This window comes from Miniopterus schreibersii (assembly GCF_964146895.1).
Source record: "Miniopterus schreibersii genome assembly, chromosome: 15".
In the NCBI taxonomy this organism is placed as follows: Eukaryota; Metazoa; Chordata; class Mammalia; order Chiroptera; family Miniopteridae; genus Miniopterus; species Miniopterus schreibersii.
This window is the reverse complement of record NC_138115.1, coordinates 24,546,846-24,565,841: the sequence shown is the minus strand read 5'-3', so window position 1 is coordinate 24,565,841 and position 18,996 is coordinate 24,546,846. Positions and strand designations below refer to the sequence as shown.

At 40.8% G+C, this 18,996-nt stretch overlaps 1 protein-coding gene across 11 annotated transcripts in view; it reads right to left on the bottom strand.

Annotated features, from left to right (window-relative positions):
- Positions 1 to 18,996, bottom strand: part of TFDP2 (transcription factor Dp-2) — a 122,876-nt gene that overhangs the window by 7,850 nt on the left and 96,030 nt on the right. For 7 of the 11 annotated variants that reach the window (XM_081160543.1, XM_081160547.1, XM_081160551.1 and 4 more), the window contains 5 exons: positions 15,966 to 16,128; positions 13,340 to 13,486; positions 10,559 to 10,627; positions 5,432 to 5,583; positions 2,792 to 2,958 (listed from right to left, as the gene is read on the bottom strand). In XM_081160543.1, coding sequence (XP_081016669.1) covers positions 2,792 to 2,958; positions 5,432 to 5,583; positions 10,559 to 10,627; positions 13,340 to 13,486; positions 15,966 to 16,128 — 698 coding nt within the window. The remainder of the gene's footprint in view (positions 1 to 2,791; positions 2,959 to 5,431; positions 5,584 to 10,558; positions 10,628 to 13,339; positions 13,487 to 15,965; positions 16,129 to 18,996) is intronic. The other 4 variants (XM_081160546.1, XM_081160549.1, XM_081160550.1 and 1 more) reach the window with 1 other exon arrangement.

Below are 18,996 nucleotides of genomic sequence, written 5' to 3'. Positions count from 1 at the left end.
CAGAAACCACACAATGGCTCTCACCGTCCTACTCAAGAGCCCTTCTGTCCCTCCGCACACTAAAGGCACACGTTTCTTCTCTTGAACTAACCAGAGTCTGTACCCCAGGCTGCCGATGAGGTCACGAAGAGATAAAAACCACAGAGCCTGCCTAATCGCCCGGAGCTTTTACAATGAGAATAGGCTAAAGTAGAGCTGTGGTGATTTATTGAGTAAGCCCTTTCCTTAGACCCTGCTGGGCTGCCGGCAGGCCTGGGCTGCCAACACAACAGCAGGTCCCGCTCTGGGAGAGAGCAGGGAGAAGGGAGCCGGTGGGGGCCCTGGGGGGCGGGGAGGGGGTGATACAGGCCGAGGGGCAAGAGGATGGGGTCACATTTGTAGCAGGTGGGAGATGCCAATTTAAAAACTAAATCCAACAGAAACCAAATCTCATTCAACAGATACTTATGTTGTGACCAAAGGGCCAAAACCATAAAACAAAACAAAATAAAAACAACCTCTTTGCTTATATTTGATTTAATATACCTTAGAACTTAGTAAAATGCTTTTAAAAAGTGATGTGCAATTCTAGGAGGTAATATTTATAATGAAGGAAATTGTTCAAAGCAAAGGCAGAAGCTCTGTTTCTACATCCAAATTCTATGTGTAGAATATACCATAGTCTTAGTAAGTCAGGACAATCATAAAGATTTCTGAATTAGCCCTGGCCGCTGTGGCTCAGTTGGTTGGTTTTGGTCCCATGCACCAAAAGGTTACTGGTTCAATTCCCAGTCAGGGCACATGCCCAGGCTGCAGGTTCAATCCCCGATAGGGGGTGTGCAGGAGGCAGCTGATTGATGTTCTGCTCTCACATCCATATTTCTCTCCCCCTTTCCCTTTTTCTCTCTCAACAAAAATATTAAATTAAAAAAGATTTCTGAATTAGTGAAACAAAAAAAACCTGAATCACAGAGCATGCGAAACATAGTGTTTTTGTTTTCAAGTATACTCAGTATATATTTATAATTCATAATAAAAAAGGTAAAGAGCCCAATTTAAAAATGAGCAAAGGATCTGAATAGATATTCTCCAAGGAAGATATACAAATGGCAATAAGCACATGAAAAGATGCTCACATCATTAGTCACTAGGGAAATGCAAATCAAAACCACGGTGAAACACCACATCTACTAGGATGGCTGTAATAAAAAAGGTGGGCAATATCAAGTGTTTAGGAGGACGTGGAAAGACGGAAACCCTCACACATTGCCAGGAGGACTGTAAAATGGTACAACTGCTTTGGAAAATAGTTTGGCAGTTCCTCAAAATGTTAAATACAGAGTCACCACATGATCCAGCAATTCTGCTCCTAGGTATACACCCAAGAGAACTGAAAACTTATGTTCACACAAAAACCTGTACAAGAATGTTTATAGTAGCATCATTCAGGGGAGCCAAACAGTGGAAACAATCCAAATGTCCTCCGAGTAACGGATAAGCAAAATGTGGTGGGTCCATACAACGGCAATAAGAAGGGATGAAGTAATGACTCACGCTACAGCATGAGTGAATCTTGGAAACATGATGCTAAATAAGCCAGTCACAAAGGCCACATATTATATGATTCCATTTACATGAATTGTCTAGAATGGACAAAACCAGAGTGACAAAAAGTAGATTAGTGGTTGCCATGAGCTGGCAGGAACGGGGGGCAGGGAGTGATTGCTAATGTGTATGAGATTTCTTTTGGGGGGTCATAAAAATGTTTTAGAATTAGTGGTGACAACTGCACAACCTTGTGAATATACTAAAAACTACTGAATTATACACTTTAAAATGGTGTATTTGGTGGTGTGTTAATTAAATCTCAATTAAAAAAAATTACAATACCATTTCACATCCACCTGACTGGGAAAACAGAACATGTCCACTCCGCAGGTGAGAGCGTAACTTGGTGAAAACAAACTGAAAACTGGTGGCACTGTCTAGGAAAGCTGCAGACGCACCCGCCTCTGACCCAGCGATCTCGCACGTCACACCTGCACGTGGTCACTGGGGTCTACTTGCAGGAGTGTTCAAAGGAGCACTGGTCTTGTTTCTTTTAGTTTTGACCCTCACCCAAGGATATTTTTCCCATTGCTTTTCAGAGAGAGTGGAAGGGCGGGGAGAGAGAAAGAGGGAGAGAGAAACATCGATGTGAGAGAGACACATCGACTGGTTGTCTCCCTAATACGCCCTGACCGGGGGCAGGATCGAGCCTACAACCGAGGTACGTGCCCTTGGCTGGAATTGAACCCGGGACCCGTCAGACCATGGGCCAACACTCTAACCACTGAGCCAGACTGGCCATGGTGTAAAGGAACAGTTTTTTAATATCTAGGAAATTAAAACAACATTAAAGGCTTATCATTAGTACAATGAACAAAGAAACTGTGATATTTTCACATAATGGAATTCTATTCAGCAGTAAAAATATATGAATTACAGTAACATCAAATCATTTGGGCAAATCTAAAGAACATAATATTGAGTAAAAAAGTAATAAAATCGCCCAAAACATATCACGATGAGTCCATTTATATCGAGGTCAGGGATGGCAAAACTACATTGTTTCCAGTTTACTTTGTGTTTGCATCTTAAAGAAAAGCAAGTGACACACAAGAAATTCAAGAGAGCGGCTGCATTTAGAGAAGCGGGAAAGGATTCAGAGTCAAGGACGGGCATACGGGAGACGTGACTAATTTTCTATGAGAAAAGGAGAAAGGTTTGACATACGGAATCAGGCAGAGCATGTGAGAGCGTCACAACATACCTGTGATATAACCTTCTAAAGCCTTTGGCACCAGCGACTTAGCAAGTTTCAGATCCTCCAGAGAGCATTTGCCTGACTCAAGGCCAAAGGACATTCCCATCCGCTTCAGCACTTCTATGTCATCATGGATCTCAAAGGTGTTGTCAAAATTGAAAAGATATTCAAACCTGTATCAGGAAACAAAGTTGGCACGGGGTTTTCCACGGTGTTGGGGAGGTCTAGAGAGTTCCATATTCTGTGTATCCCATAAAGGAATGAGGGCCTAAGTACTAGAAACTGTCGCCGTTTACAGCAATAAGGGTCATTCTGCTGTGCGCAGGAGATGACATCTCAAACACACCACTTCCCCAATCAAAACAGTTTTCCTGTGACAGACAAAAGGCGTCCCATAAGCTTTAGCCCTAATTAAGCCACTGCAAACCGGAGACAGAAATTCTGGTCTAAATCCAGTACTTTTCAACGTTGGCTACAACTTTGTCACAAAAGATAAAAATATTAAGAAAGCCTCCAGTGTACTATAACTCTACTATGAGTTGGCCTATTAGGATTGAGGAGAAAACATTTTGGACGCTTACTTCATTATTTTCATGAGTCAAGTGTTAGCTACAGCACACTTTAGTTTAGATAAGCAATAAATGGAAAACTTCACAAACTAACCAATCCCCAAATCCTGTCTTGAGGAATTAGTAGTAAAATGTCTTTAGAAAAAAATGTCATATATAATGCATAGCAAATTTCCAAACGTTCTTGAAAAATACCAAATCAGGATGTGCAGCTGCCCAGCACAAGCTTTCAATAAAGAGGTGAATGTAGGAAGAAATAGCCCCTTCTGACTTCTAGGCTAGGCCCTAGGGCACCTTCACCCACAGGCCTCAGATTCACAGGGACAGCGTATAGGTGAATTTACCATGTCCTAAAATTCTCTCTATTAAAATCATGTGAGGGTAAAACTTTTTATGCTAGATCTTAGGTGAGGGCAAAAATGATAATTTCAAGCAGGGGTGGGGGACCTTTTTCAGCCAAGGGCTATTTGGATATTTATAACATCATTTTCAGGCATACAAAATTATTGTTGCTATGAAAAAAGCTCCTTGATTTATTGGGTTTCTAGTCCCACCTGCGGTTGCCTTGGCAGGGCCAGACCAAATGATTTATAAGGCCTGAGGGCTATACATTCCCCACCTCTGATTTAAAGCAAAATACCATATTTAAATAATTAAGGATATACACTTGAATAAAGTACATCAACAGGCTTTCAGAATTAAAAAATCAAAAGTGGGTGCCTGCCACAGAGATGATTTCAGGCATACATTAAAAGCAGACGGTTCTGTCAATTTAATCCTCATAGTGGGAGAGCTGCCTGGCTAACTGAGGGGAGAAGACTGCATCACCGAAGTAACTGAAAGACGGGCTTTAGGGCCGACCTTGAATAACAAACTTCTACAGGCTTCGTAAAAGTCTCCTTCCCTCCACCCGGGGGAGGGCCCGGAAGAGCACGAGTCAGTTGCCACGCAAGGACGGAAACCTGGCCAGACCCCGGCTGGAGGTGACCGGCGGCCACAAGGCCCTTAGGCCCGTGACCCCCAGATTTCCTGCTACTCCTTTACAACACTTAACATTTTTTCATTGCTTGCTTTGAGTCCAACCCTTCCCAGGCATCATCTCATCTAATCCTCACCACAGGGCTAGGAAGCGACAGAGGCCTGGTATCATCTCCATTTGTTCTTCGGAACACAGGGCTACAGAGCAGTTAAATGGGGGAGCATCACCCACACTCGGTCTGTCTCTCTCTGCGCCCTGTTCCCTTAACTATCTCATGATACCGGTCACAGCCTGAAGGGCGATGGTATCAACTATTTTCATGAAGGGTAAAACAAGTTACACATTAATCCTGCGTTATCTATCGGTAGATGAATGGATCAAGGAAATGTGATATATATACAATGAAATACTCAGCCATAGAACAAGAAGGAAACTCTGCCATTCGTGACAACATGGATGGACCTTGAGGGCATTATGCCCAAATCAAACACTGAATGATCTCACTTTATGTGGAATCTAAAAAGACCCGAACTCAAAGATACAGAGAGTAGATTGGTGGTTGCCAGAGATGGAGGTGTGGGTGCAAAATAGATGAAGGTGGTCAAAAATGTTAACTTCCAGTTATAAGATAAATTTTAAAAAAAGAAAGCATAGAACGCATCTAGCATTTTCATGCCTATTCATCCATTCATAAGCGGAAGCCCACTCAATTATGATAGAGCAAAACGTTGATCTAAAATATTTCCCCAATAAACTATGACAGTGAATCACAGCGAGCCTACCTTCCGCCAGGCCCTCACGGACGGTCTACCTCGCTGCCGTTACTTGCCCACAGTTATACCACATGCCTGTACACACATGCACATTCTGGTCTGGATCCAGGCACCACCCTGCATGTAACAGGAAGCACAGTGCCAGGCATGGGACTGGGGGCTGCAGAGGGCGAGTGATGGAGCACATGCCAGAAGCTTACGACACCCCACGTCTGAAAGGCGTTTCACACGCCCCAAGGAGTCAGCCTTGGAGGATTCAGACAGCAGAGTACACCCTCTCGATCTGCAGACGACCGCCTGCAGTCTTGCCCTGGTCTGCACTCACTTGTCACTGGAGATGCTGCAGTCTATGACCGTCTTCCTGCTGGTATTGATGATGATAAACGGCAGCTGGATGGTGGAGTTCAGAGCTGGAGGGCCCTGGTTCTGCTGCTCATTTTGCCGATTCCTCTGTACCAGGTTTTTGAAAGCGATTTGCTGTAATGATCGATAAAAAAGAATATAGTGATTATTATGGATAAGTGAGGTGGAATTCAATGAATTAAGATAAATACATTTAAAATATAGTTTAAAATTAGAGAGTTTAAAGTGACCTTCCACCTATAGGTGAATTAAACATATAAGAATAGAAGATTAGGATAATCCGATTCAATAAATATATTTCAAGGGGAAAACTATATATTTAAATGGTGTCTAACATCATCCTAATATAAATAGTGGGGCCCATGGTTTTCGTCAGCCACAGAAACAGGATCTTACAAATCTGAGAGCCCAGTGGCACCCGCAGCTCCTATAGTGAGAGATGCATGACACTGAGTGAGCGTTTGTTTCTACTCATCTAAGACTCCCGAGAGTTCAGGGTTAAACACATCTTAGACTATCTAGCCCAATGATAGGCAAACTTTATAAAGCTACAGAACCCTTTCTTCAAATGACATCTGTGAGACACCCACTTTATGAGACAGATGAAAGTAGCGTTGCTGCTGGCGGCTTGGGGCCAGGCGTCCTGAGCCCAGCCAGCTCTGTCCTCATTTGCCCCGTAGGCTCCTCCACAGAACTAAGGATCCTTAGGACACAGTTTGGAATCTGGTCCAAACCTCTCCCCACCTGGTATCTTCCAGATGAGGAAACTGAGGCTTAGCAGTGATGATAAGCTGTATCAGGACCTGAGTCTTTACATCGAATCTTGCTTTTATTTAAAATCCTTACTTAAACGTCAAAAAAAGTGGCCCCCCTTTTTAATAAGGCAAATGCATCACAGAATTCCACGGTTAGAAAGACCTCGCACAGCTCAAGTTTTTCATCCGCTCAGGAAACAGACACTGGTTTTAGAAGTTCCTGGAGTCAGAGCCGTTCACTCCCTTCCACCAGCTGGTTCCATCTTCTCACTCACTGCTGATAAATTGAAGTTTTCTGTGTTTTAGCAATCTTATCCTAGGGCTGTTTATTTTAGGTTCTGGCCCTTAACTAAAGTTTGATTAAGATTATTATCTTAAAATGGCTGGGTACTATCTCCTTAGAAAGTGAACATTTAATTTTTTAAAATGCATAAAACAGAAGGGACACGAATTTATTGTAGCCCTAACAGTGTGTCCAAAAATCACTGTGAAAAAACTATCACTAGGTATAGCATTATCAAATATTACGTAAGTCATACTCCATTATTTTCTGCTGCTAAGTAACAGGCTATTTTATACTTATTGCTTAATTCATTTATTATTGAGGAAAACATGCTGAAACTGTAAAACTGAGAAAAAGAATTATAAGTTTAAATACTTCTGCCTAGCTTCTCTTCTAGTAGAAAAAGCACCTTGGGAGATACTCCCGTACCTGTCCTGGCCTTGGCCACAGTGCCACGGGAGGACCCTGATATAGAGGGGAACACAAACAGTGATAGAGTTCTTATACGTCTAGGATTCACAGCTTGATACTGCATATTTACTAGCATCTACGATTTTTCAGGGGAAGGGGAGCAGTAAAAACACATAATGTTATTTTATTATTATTATTATTTTAATCCTTACCCGAGGATATTTTTTTCCATTGCTTTTTCACAGAGAATGGAAGGGAGAGAGAGAGAGAAATATCGACGTGAGCGTGACGCATTGATCGTTGGCCTGCAACTGAGGTATGTGCCCTTGGCTGGAATCGAACCCAGGACCCTTCAGTCTGAGGGCCGATGCTCTAACCAATGAGCCAAACCAGCTAGGGCTATAATGTTATTTTTTAAATTTTTAAAAAAATTTTCACCCGAGGATATATTTTCAGTTGCTTTTCAGAGAGAGTGGAAAGGAGGGGGGTAGAGAGAGAGAGAGAGAAACACTGATGTGAGAGACACACGTCGATTGGCTGCCTCCTGCACACACCCTGACCAGGGCCGGGGACAAGCCTGCAACCGGAATCAAACCTGGGACCCTTCAGTCCACAGGTCAGTGCTCTAACCACTGAGCCAAACTGGCTAGGGCATGATGATATTTTGATAGTAAAAAGAAAAACCCCCTCTCCCTTGTTTTGGCCTGATTTCCTTATTTGTCGCCTTTTGTTCTTTTCCAGGCTCATTAACCTGGAGGTATTCCGTACTCACACCATTCCTTTTCTACATTATTAAGAATTAAAAGAGCCCGGCCGGGTCTCGCTCAGCGGTTGAGCGTCGACCTAGGATTCAGGTGATTGGGGTTCGATTCCCGGTCAGGGCACATGCCCGGGTTATGGGGCTCAATCCCGTCGGGAGTGTGCAGGAGGCAGCCGATCAATGACTCATCATTAATGTTTCTGTCTCTCTCCCTCTCCCTCCCTCTCTCTGAAATCAATAAAGATATATATTAAAAAAAAAAAAGAATTAAAAGAGGTCGTAAGCCTGCAAGTGTAACTCACCTGTGCCATGTGATGTCAGTGAGTTGTGACATTAACTGTCAAAAAGCTAGCTCAGCCATGGCAAATTGTGAGTGCTCAGGGACAACTTGTTTAATTTACTTCCTATGACAACTTCATCCATGTTATTTCATGAAGGAAAGAAAAACCAAATGCTAGGAGGAAATAAGCTATGTCTACAGAAGTAGTTGTTTTCAGTTATACTTTGGGCTTCATTTCAATAGAGAGACCTGCTTTTATAAATGTTGACAGCTAGGCTGCCCGGGTTGAAATATTTTATAAATATTTGGTTTGAGAGACCATAGAGGGGGAAAAAATTTAGGACTTAAGAAAATACACATATGAAGGCGATCTTGGCTAGCACCGTTCTTTCTGATAAACACATAATTAGAAGTATACAGAGGAACAGATTTTTAAAATAACATAGGCCAGCCCTTCTGGCCTGGCTCAGCAGTTGAGCATTGACCTATGATCCAGGAGGTCACGGTTTGATTCCCAGTCAGGGCACATGCCAGGGTTGTGGGCTCGATCCCCAGCAGGGGGCGTGCAGGAGGCAGCTGATCAATGACTCTCATCATTGATGTTTCTATCTCTCTCTCTCTCCCTTCCTCTCTCTGAAATCAGTAAAGATATATTAAAATAATAATAATAATAATAACATTGGCCCAAACTCAAGCTCCAAAATGACACTTTTGAGGAAATCTGAGGAAGGCTCAGTTTAGGGACCATGGGTTGATAGGGAAATACTACAGCTAACTGTGCAGGGGCAAGGACAATAGCAAGGCAGCCAGGGGAGGAAGGTGACAGGGCGGGAGTTAAGACATGAGTGCCTGGCAGGCCAGGTCTACAAGAAGGCAGGACTCTAAGGGAGCAGCTGTAGGAAAAGGAATAAAGGGTCAGCTTTCAAGGTCTTTTTTAAAGCTTCAGAACACTCTCTTCAAACAAAATCTTATTTGGACAACCAATATGAAAAATACATAAAATGCTCCTCCAGCAGTAGGTCTCCCGGGATTCATTCAGTGTGAAAAGCAGCCACAGAACACAGAAAGGAAGAACTGGCCTATCAGGCGGAACACTTTCTCCGGGGCTCCCTATTTTTGGGAAATCTCTGTTCTACCTGCTGCTACTCCTCTGCCCTGGCCCTGCTGCCTTCTCAGATCGGACACAGATCTCTGGAAGGCTAAACGGTCTTCTCCTGCCCCTCTGGTTTATACACAAAGGTGAAAGAAAAACAGAAAGCAAATATAAGCATCTAGAAAGTGAAAAACAAAAACCTAGAATATTTAAGAATACTTAACACCTTCTCATCCATCAGACAAAGTGAATATTTTAGGGGGAAAAACCTGGTACCTTCTTGCTATGTTTATTTCTGAAAAGTGGATTGCATAAAAAATTAAATGACCTACAGTTAGTTGTTCAAATCGAAGTTGATTTTATGACTGGCTGAAAGCTTTTCAAATAAAGACAATTTCGGATAAAAGCAAAGGCACACTGGAGAGTTCTCCCCCGGGGAGCACACCCTGGCCATTCCTTCCCCCTCCTCCTTCCCTGACAGGCACGTGTCTCCTGAACTTTAAGGGACCCCACGAGACTCACAACCAGGGCAGCAATGGGCAGCAGCAGCTCGTCCTGGGCTAATTCCCTGAACCTGTCTCCAAGGCCCCCCTTTCTCTGACTTCCCAGTGAGCCAAAGCAGCCCAGCCTACACTCTCCTGTTGCTTCTTCTATGACCTTCCTTGTTTCACTGTCCTAAGTGTGTTTTTGCTGCGGCCAATAAATTCTTGCTTGCCTTGCTGCCAAAAAAACAACAACCACACACAAAAAAAACAAAGCAAAAGCATAAAGATTCCCTGACTCATTTCACAAAGTTGTGGGTTTTTTTTACTGGATTGAAAACAGCTCCACTGTATGGCTCAAAGTGAATTTTTACACCAACTACAATTACCAAAAGTAGAAAAAAAAGTCCAACTACCCTGTGATTTTACCTCCCATAATTTTACATAAAGGCTCTATTATATTTTTTAAAATCATCCAAATTCTAGGCAATTATCCAAAAAAGTATAAATATAAGGATCTTTATTACATTATAAAATTTTATTTTATTTTAAACAGAAATGCATTTTAAGGTTTGGTATTTTTTACAAAGCTTATTGAGTATTGCATGTTATTCTCTTACAGATAATAAGTATTACAGGTGGATTTAATTATTTTACTCAATGTGCCTAAAATTTAACTAGCTTTACTTTTTGGTATTCCAAATTAGGATTTTAAACACACACACACTCCGAATAGTTTCTGTTCAGAGTAAGGATAAGTGTCCAAATTAAACTGCTGTATAATATAAGTGACACGCAGGGCAGGTGAGTGGCTGTGTGGCCCTGATAATGGTGAGAGATGGAACCAGCTTGGAGACAGACCATGCGGATGGCAATGGGCTCGCATGTTAGGAGGCTGCCCTACTGTGGTCCCACCCGACACTACCTCAAAGGCACCCAAAGCAGGAAACACTGACTCTGAAAGCAAGTAAGCGGAGAAGCAGAATACAGGGAGGGAAGATAATAAAGCGCCCCAGCTTCTTTACCTGCAGAAGAAGCTCTTGCAGCTGGGCCCGCTTCTGCTTTATCCGTTCTATCCGCCTCTGCTTCTCTATCTTTAAAACATAGGTTACGAAATAACATGAATGCAGGCAGAGTATGAACCACCGCTCATTTTCAGGTCCCAGTTCTGAGAGATCAAGAATTTTCTTTAGAAAGATGCAACCCATTTTAACAACCAACCTCAACAAAGGCAAGCGACACCTCTTTGGGGGCCAGGGGTTGGGGTAAGCGAGCAGGCGAGACAGCAGAACTGTGGCGATCAGTTATGAAATCCATCTGCTCAGTGAACACGTGGTGCGCAGTACCCGTTGCTATTTATTACCCAAGTTCCAAGAGAGTAAGAGCTAACACTTAGGAACACTTACTCTACATGCCAGCACTCAACTCAGCACTCCACACACAGTATCTTAATTCATCTTCGCAAAACTCTAGGTATGAGGTAAGTACCGTTACCCATTTGCCTGTACAGAAATGGAGGCACAGAGGCTTAAAGAACTGCCCAAGGGCACACTGCTTAGTGCTTGGCAAGAACCTAAGCCATCTGGCTCCAGAGACCCTAATATTAATTGCTTTGCTATATTACGCCCACCCACCCCAAGAAGGAGGTAAGATCTCATTTAAGATCTCAGTTTAACGGACTTTTATTTTTACTTTAAGTTTTATTTATTTAAACATTTAATTAATTTGTTCCCCCCCCCCTCCACTCCCCGTTGGAAACCACATGACTGCTGGGGTCAAAGAATACACATAGTATTTGGGGCTTCTGAGACAAAGACCCCTTCAAAAGTTTTACCAATATGCTTTCTCATTAGTAAGCATATTTCCCAGTAACCCAGTGAGTACTACTCCTTCCAGGTGGTGCAAAGGACCTTCTAATGCTTCCATACTTGGCCCTGATCATACAGGAGTTAACTTTTAATCCTATACTATCTGGTATCATTTCCCATTTCACGTGCGTGAATATCACTTTCCTGACAAGAGAAATTATGCTAGATTTCTCTCTCCTTTTCCTTCTTTCTCCTTCCCTCCTTTTCTTCTTTTATTTATTTTATTACTGAGGTAAAATTGGTATTCTGTACTTTAACCAAATTAAATAATAAGCACAGCTGCTAACACAGGGAGTTTACATATTCAATATACAATTCTTACCTATAGTAAGAAACATGCTAATAGGACAAATTTCCCAGCTTCAAAGGACTAGTGTCCTCACTCTCACAAACTACCTCGAAAACAGATCCGAGGGTCTGAATTTCTTTGCAGATGAACTCCTGTCTCTCTGGGCAAAAGTCAGTGATGTCAAATGAGACGTTTTTCTTGTCTGCTCCGAGAGAAAAGTTCTTATTTGCTCCCGTGCACGCTCGTCTGCACCAGGAGCTCCTCTCGCTGCTCCTCTAACCACGGCCACACTTCAGTCCTCAGCCACTTTAGGCTGACTGTAAGATCTGTATGGTCGCCTACAGTTGAGAAGATGCAGGAGCACTGCCCTGTGCCTGAAGCTGTGGCACGTGAGGCCCCCCCGCCCCTCCTGCCCGCACAAGTTGGACTGATCCTACCCCACAACACTTCCCACCGTCGCTGCCCTGCCTGAGTGCAGGCCATCTCCAATGCGCCCCTCAACTTCCCTCCTCTTCCTCAGTTCCCCACCCATCCCACTAGCAGAGTGATCCTTCAGCACACATCCTGCCACCCCCTCCTCCTTCTTTATGATTCTCCGACAGCTTCCCCTGCTCTATAGGACCAGTCTCAACTGCTTAGCACTTAGGAACCTACCCCTCTCTGCCCGCCTGTGCCTGGCCACACCCAGCTGCGGGCATGCTTTCTGATGCCTGCCTCAGCCCGCGCAGGCCTCTGCCCCGAAGGCCCTCCGTGCCCGAAACCACTTGGCAAAATCCCACTCCTCCCTCATGACTAAGCTCAGGGAATGTGTTTTCTTGGTAAAGTCCCCCTTTATCACCCCGAAAAGCAGTAGTAATTACTGCTTCTTTCATAGTAGTAATTACATTTTTGGGAGCTCCTTTACATTTCTCCTCTCCATTACAATGAAAGCTGCATGAGTCAGAGATTTTATCTTGTATAATCTTTGGTTAAGCACATAGCTGATGCTAAATAGATTTTTGTTATCAGCTTAGCATTACCGGTAATTAAAATGATCCTCAAATCTCTCCATCAGAAGGAGAAAATGAGGGCATTTTCACTGCAGCATATAAATAAAATGATTCTATAACTTCTGACAAATGTCTGCTTTCTCCCTCCATCCACAAGTATCATGACACCAAATAATGAAAAACACATGAAATCAACCACAGCTTTCTCTATAAGCCATCCTGTTGCCACTGATTCTAGAGTCAAAGATAAAGTTTAAACATAGGAAATAACAGACATCTTCACCCATTTTTGAGGGGTCCATACAGCAAGCATTATATCAAATGAGATATTATTTCTATTACATGAATCACTAACAATTTATAATTAAAGTGCTCAGAATTAAATTAGAATAAAATAAAGATCTTCTCTAACAAACAGTAAAAATCAAGTCATTTACTTTCTGTGTCCCTCAGTTTCATCAGGACATCAGTCAGACTACATATCTCTAAAGTTCCTTCCAGTTAGAAAACTACATAGGAGAGTCTGTTAAAAAAAAAAAAATGATAGTGTACATAAACAATTAGAAATATTTTACTATTATGTGACTACATTTCTAATGTAAGTGCCTCTGATGTAAAATAAAGCAAACTACTTTTTATATGCAGATTTTCCTCACTCACCTCCAGGTTTTGACACTCCTGAGCAGAATTCGTAGGCAGGCCAATCCACTTGATTTCTTTTTTTTCTTTTGAAATTATGTTCATTGCCATTAGCACATTTAAAGCATCATAAACTCTTCGCCTAATGTTCTTCTGGTCATAAGCCTGCTAAAAAGTATTTTTATTAAGTGATAAAAGTTAAGATTTAAGATATAGTCACAAGATACTAAAATATTTAATCAATAATATTATTATAATATCTTCAAAGTACTGGAAGAATTCTATACCCAGTAAAACTATCCTTCAAAAGTAAAGATGAGCCTGGCTGGCATGGCTCAGTGGTTGAGCACTGACCTATGATCTAGGAGATTGTGGTTCGATTCCGGGTCAGGGCACATGCCCAGGTTTTGGGTTCGATCCCCCGCAGGGTGTGGGGGGTGTGTGGGAGGGGGTGTGCAGGAGGCAGCCAGTCAATGACTCTCTCATCATTGATGTTTCTATCTCTCTGAAATCTATATCTATATCTATATATATATATCTATCTATCTATCTATATATATATAATTAAAGTAAAGATGAAATAAAGATACTTTCAAACAATCTAAAACATAAAATAATCTAAAAAAAATTAAGATTATGGTACCAACAGATCTAAATTTAAGAAATACAAAGGGCCTTTTTCAGGGAGAAGAAAGATGATCTAAGACTTTCATTACTAAACAAAAATAATAAAAGTAAATAAAGTATACATCATAGCCTGCAGGGTAGAAAAACAGCAAAAGTAACTACAAAAAAAAGAATATTAAATAAGATAAAAACAGAAACTAACTGCAAAATAGGAGGTCAGTACAAATCCAAGAGATGGTTCTTTGGGAAAAATAATTGCAAAAAATTTTGAAAACAGGATGAAATGGAGGATTTTCTAAAAAAACCATAAAATACTAAGCTAAGGGAAACAAATTCTAAAAAGACAAATTGCCAAAGAAGGAAAAAATGAAGCCTATCTAAGCTTTACCCCCCACCAAATCACCAAGCCTAGATGGAATCACAGGTGGTTTCTATAAAACTTCAGGGACCAGAAAGAGACATCCAATGCTATTAAACCTGTAATGGAATAAAGAGAAAGAAAAAAAGAAAGCCTCTAAATTTATATTATAAAGTCAGCATAACACTACTAATCAAAACTATAAAGATGGTAAAACAAAACAAAGTAAAACAAAAACCCACTAATCTCAATCATGACTATCAGTGTAAAATCCTAAATTTTCAGAAAACTATCCAGAATTTGATTGAATTCAATAACAATTTCAGATTTTTTTTAAACTGAGAAAAAAAGAAATCTCAAAATACACTTTTTATCATAATTAAGGTGAAATACTATAAATATTTCTACTAAGATCAAGAGTTAAGAACTCAATATGACTAGAGTTACTCTTATTTAATATTGTTGTGGAGTACACATAATATCACTGCATCTACATAAAATATAAACCGGTCTAAATGATAAAAAGCAGATCAGCAGTTGCCTAGGGAGAGTAGGAAGGACCTTTAGGGAATGAAGAAAATATTTTGTGTCTTTATGACGGCAGTTGTTCCATAGGTGCACGTAACTGTCAAAACTCATCAAATTTTACACTTGAGATAAATACATCTTATTGTATATAAACTATTCCACAATAAATAAGGAAATAATGATATTTTAATTGTACACTAAGTACATGTACGTTTCCTCCCTATACGTAATTTTATCTCCATTGGGGGAAAATGAATGATTTGTATGTGTTACAAAAAAATCTCCACGATATATTGTAAAAAAGATAAAATTAAGAATGCAGTGTGCAAAGCACAATCACGTATGTGTTTAAAATAGAAAAGGAAGTAAATTTTATTATGTGTATGCATATATAATCTCTGGAAGGATACTCAAGAATCCAGTAAGAGTGAATATTGCCTTTGGGGAGGCAGATTAGGTGGTAGAAAGGGAGATATTTTTTATTATATACTCTCTGGTACAATGGAATTTTTTAAAAAAAAATCTATCTTTATTGATTTCAGATACAGGAAGGGAGAGGGAGAGAGAGACAGAAACATCAATAATGACAGTCATCACTGATCGGCTGCCTCCTGCACGCCCCTAGCTGGGGATCGAGCCCACAACCCGGGCATGTGCCCTGACAGGGAATCGAACAGGGATCTCCTGGATCCTAGGTCAAGGTTCAACTGCTGAGCCACGCCCGGCAGGGCCTGAAATTTTTATTAACATGTTCAATGATAAGATAAAAATTTCTTCTTGACTTAGATATAGAAGAAATACTAAAAGCTTCAGAAATGTATTCAAAGTCATTAAAATATAAAAAGTATGTTTAAAAAAAAGTATTTTCCTTCAGTAACCCCCAACATTTATATTTCAAAAATACTTGTTCATCTGTATGTTGAAATAAATAATAAAATAATTCTTTCTAAAACAAAACAAACAAAAAATCAACAACAACAAAAAATTCCCTACAGACATTATGAAACCCTCAAGTAAAGGAGGAATTGGGGATTCCCTAGCTTGTCCGAGTCCTCAGACTGATGACACAGCTACCCCGAAGAGGTGCCCCGCTGCGCCACTCATCACAGCGACGCGAGTGCATGCTCCGCCTACCGAGTCGGCTGCCAAATGGTTGTTGGAATTGGTGAACTCCGACACCAGCTCATCAGCTACTTCATTGTATGACGTTGTGCCTTTCCGCTGAACCTTCTCACACACTTTCATTGAAAAATGTCTCAAGCCTTTTCCATTTTTATCTCCTTTTTTGCTTCGTTTACTAAAAGAGAAAAAACCCCATATTTATACTCCATTATACTTCCTTAGAGACTTTTACAAAACTATAAAATAATGAGAAGACAGTAATTTGATCTGTTTCAAGTGGCAAGTTTTAACTGAATCAGAGATGAGGAAATGTTTTAAATTTAATTTTTACCTTAAAAGCCTAATAAAATATGAAGCTAGAGTGCTTCTCTAATGCACATCATCTATTTAGTCAACAAATATTCACTGACCGGTTACTTACTATTATATGCCAGGTACTGTTCTACATACTGGGAAGAACAGATAAAAACTCTGCCCTTGTAGTTTATATACTGGTCAATTCTTGTTTTTCTGTATTCTATATACTATAGTTCTTTTTCATCTAAAATTAAAAGTACCACTATTCTCAGTTTCATTTATCTACTCAATTTTCAAACAGAGGTTATTGGTATTAATAATGGATCTAAGTCTTCAATTATTTCAAGTTTGGTTAATGCATGCCTAGGCCTAAACTTTGACAACTTAATCATTAAAAATTTCAGGGGTTCAGCTTAGTTCTACTAAACTGAGGGCCAACTATATGCCAAGAACAGTATTGGTGATTGGCAGTACAAAAATGATAACTGATGCAAAATCCTTTCCCCTGTGAGTCACGGGGGATGGGAGAGGGACAGGACAGGCAAAGAATGACAAACAATCCAATATAATAAGGTAAGTGCCAAGTCAGAGTTATTCACAACATTTTGTGGGAATTGAGGGGACAGACATCTAGTCTAACCTGGAGGGGAAGGCTTCCTGGAGTAAGAGTCAACTGAAAACAATCAACACAATGAAACGGCAACTTATGTAACAGGAGAGAATATTTGCAAACCTTTTATTTTATCTGATAAGGGATTAATATCCAAAATATCCAAGAAACTACTACAACTCAATAGAAAAACAACAACTGACTGACCCAATTAAATAGCCAAAGAACGCGAATAGGTATTTCTCCAAAGAAAACTTACAAATGGTCAACAGGTATATGAAAGGATGCTCAACATTACTAATCATCAGGAAAATGCAAATCAAAACCAGGTATTACCTCACACCCATTAGGATGGCTATCATAAAAAAAGTGTTGGTGACAATGGAGAGAAATTAGAACCTTTGTATACTGTTTGTGAGAATGTAAAATGGTACAGCTGCTATGGAAAATAGTATGGAGGTTCCTCAAAAAATTTCAAATAGAACTACCACATGATCCAGCAATTCCACTTCTGGGTATATGTCCCAAAGAACTGAAATCAGGATCTCAAAGAGATAGCTGCACCCCCATGTTTATTGCAGCATTATTCAGAAAAGCCAAGATATAGGAACAATCTAATTGTCCATAAGTGGATAAAACAATGCAGAAAATATGGTATAGCCCTGATTGGTGTGCTCGGTGGTTAGAGTGTCAGCCTGCGTACCAAAGGGTTGCGGGTTCGATTGCCAGTCAAAGGCAGGCACCTGGGTTGCAGGTCCAATCTCCAGCCCATTGGGGCACATGCAGGAGGCAAGCAATCGATGTGTCTCACATCGCTCTTGCTCTCTCCCCCTCCCTCCCTCCCTTCACTGTCTATAAAAATCAATGGAAAAAATATCTTCGGGCGAGGACTGATATAAATAAAGAAATAAAGAAATAGGAAGGAAGGAAAGGAAGGAAAGGAAGGAAAGGAAGGAAAGGAAGGAAGGAAGGAAGGAAGGAAGGAAGGAAGGAAGGAAGGAAGGAAGGAAGGAAGGAAGGAAGAAAGGAAGGAAGAAAAAAAGGAAGAAAGAAGGAAGAAAGAAAGGAAGAAAGGGAAAGAAAGTTACTTGTAGATGTAAGGCTAAAGGAGGGCTCCGAGGGAGTATGGTATATAAATGGGTATATGCTCCCACACTGTGAATAAAGTATTATTATTTAAAAAATGGCGAGAGAATGAAGAGAGCATATGCAAAATTATTTTTTAGTGTTTTCTATAATCACATTAATGGCAATATTAGTATTATTATTTGGGACTGTGGAGCAATGTAGTATGAGATGGGATAAAGCCAATGAGCACTTATCACATACACTAATGTTATCATCTGTTTCATCCCCTATGTCCTTAAAACTCAGGATCAGTGTGCCTGGCTGGTGTGGCTCAGTGGTTCAGCATCGACCCAAGAACCAAGAGGTCACCAGCTGGGTTCCGGTCAGGGCACGCGCCTGGGTTTCGGGCTCGATCCCCAGTGGGGGGCGTGCAGGAAGCAGTCGATCGATGATGTTTCTCTCTCATCGATGTTTCTATCCCTATCTCTCTCCCTCTCTAAAAACCAATTAAAAAACCAATTAAAAAAAATCAGGATCAGTGTGGAAGGGAATCAGATGTAATGGAGAAGAGGTTTAGTAAGATGTGAACTGGAAGTAGTAATGAGAACTCATGAAGTTATTAAACCTGTGTGTATCTTAGCTCTGTCCAGTTAAAGGGCTAGAAAACATGGCCAGCCTGGTAGCAATGAGCATTCTAGCCCAAATTGAGCTTGATTTACAATTCCCCCTAAAGGAAACCAGGACTTCTTAGAGGAATGGCCAATTCCACGTACAAGAAAGATCAACTTGTTATACCAGATAACAAAGAAGTTATCAAAGATCGTGGTGGTATGTAAAAAGGACTTAAAAATCAACTAGAAGAAGCTCCCACTGGCCAAACATGGGGCAATTTAAGCTCCAACGGTGATAATAATTACTATGTATGAAACGTTTAAATTCACAGTTCATAATGATTTTTTTTTTTTTGAAAGGGAAGATGTGTTCATCTTTGGAGAAAGAAACAAATCCAACATCTTGTAAACTGGTCAGTAAAGGGAAGGAATCAAGCATTTATTCTGCCTTCTTATA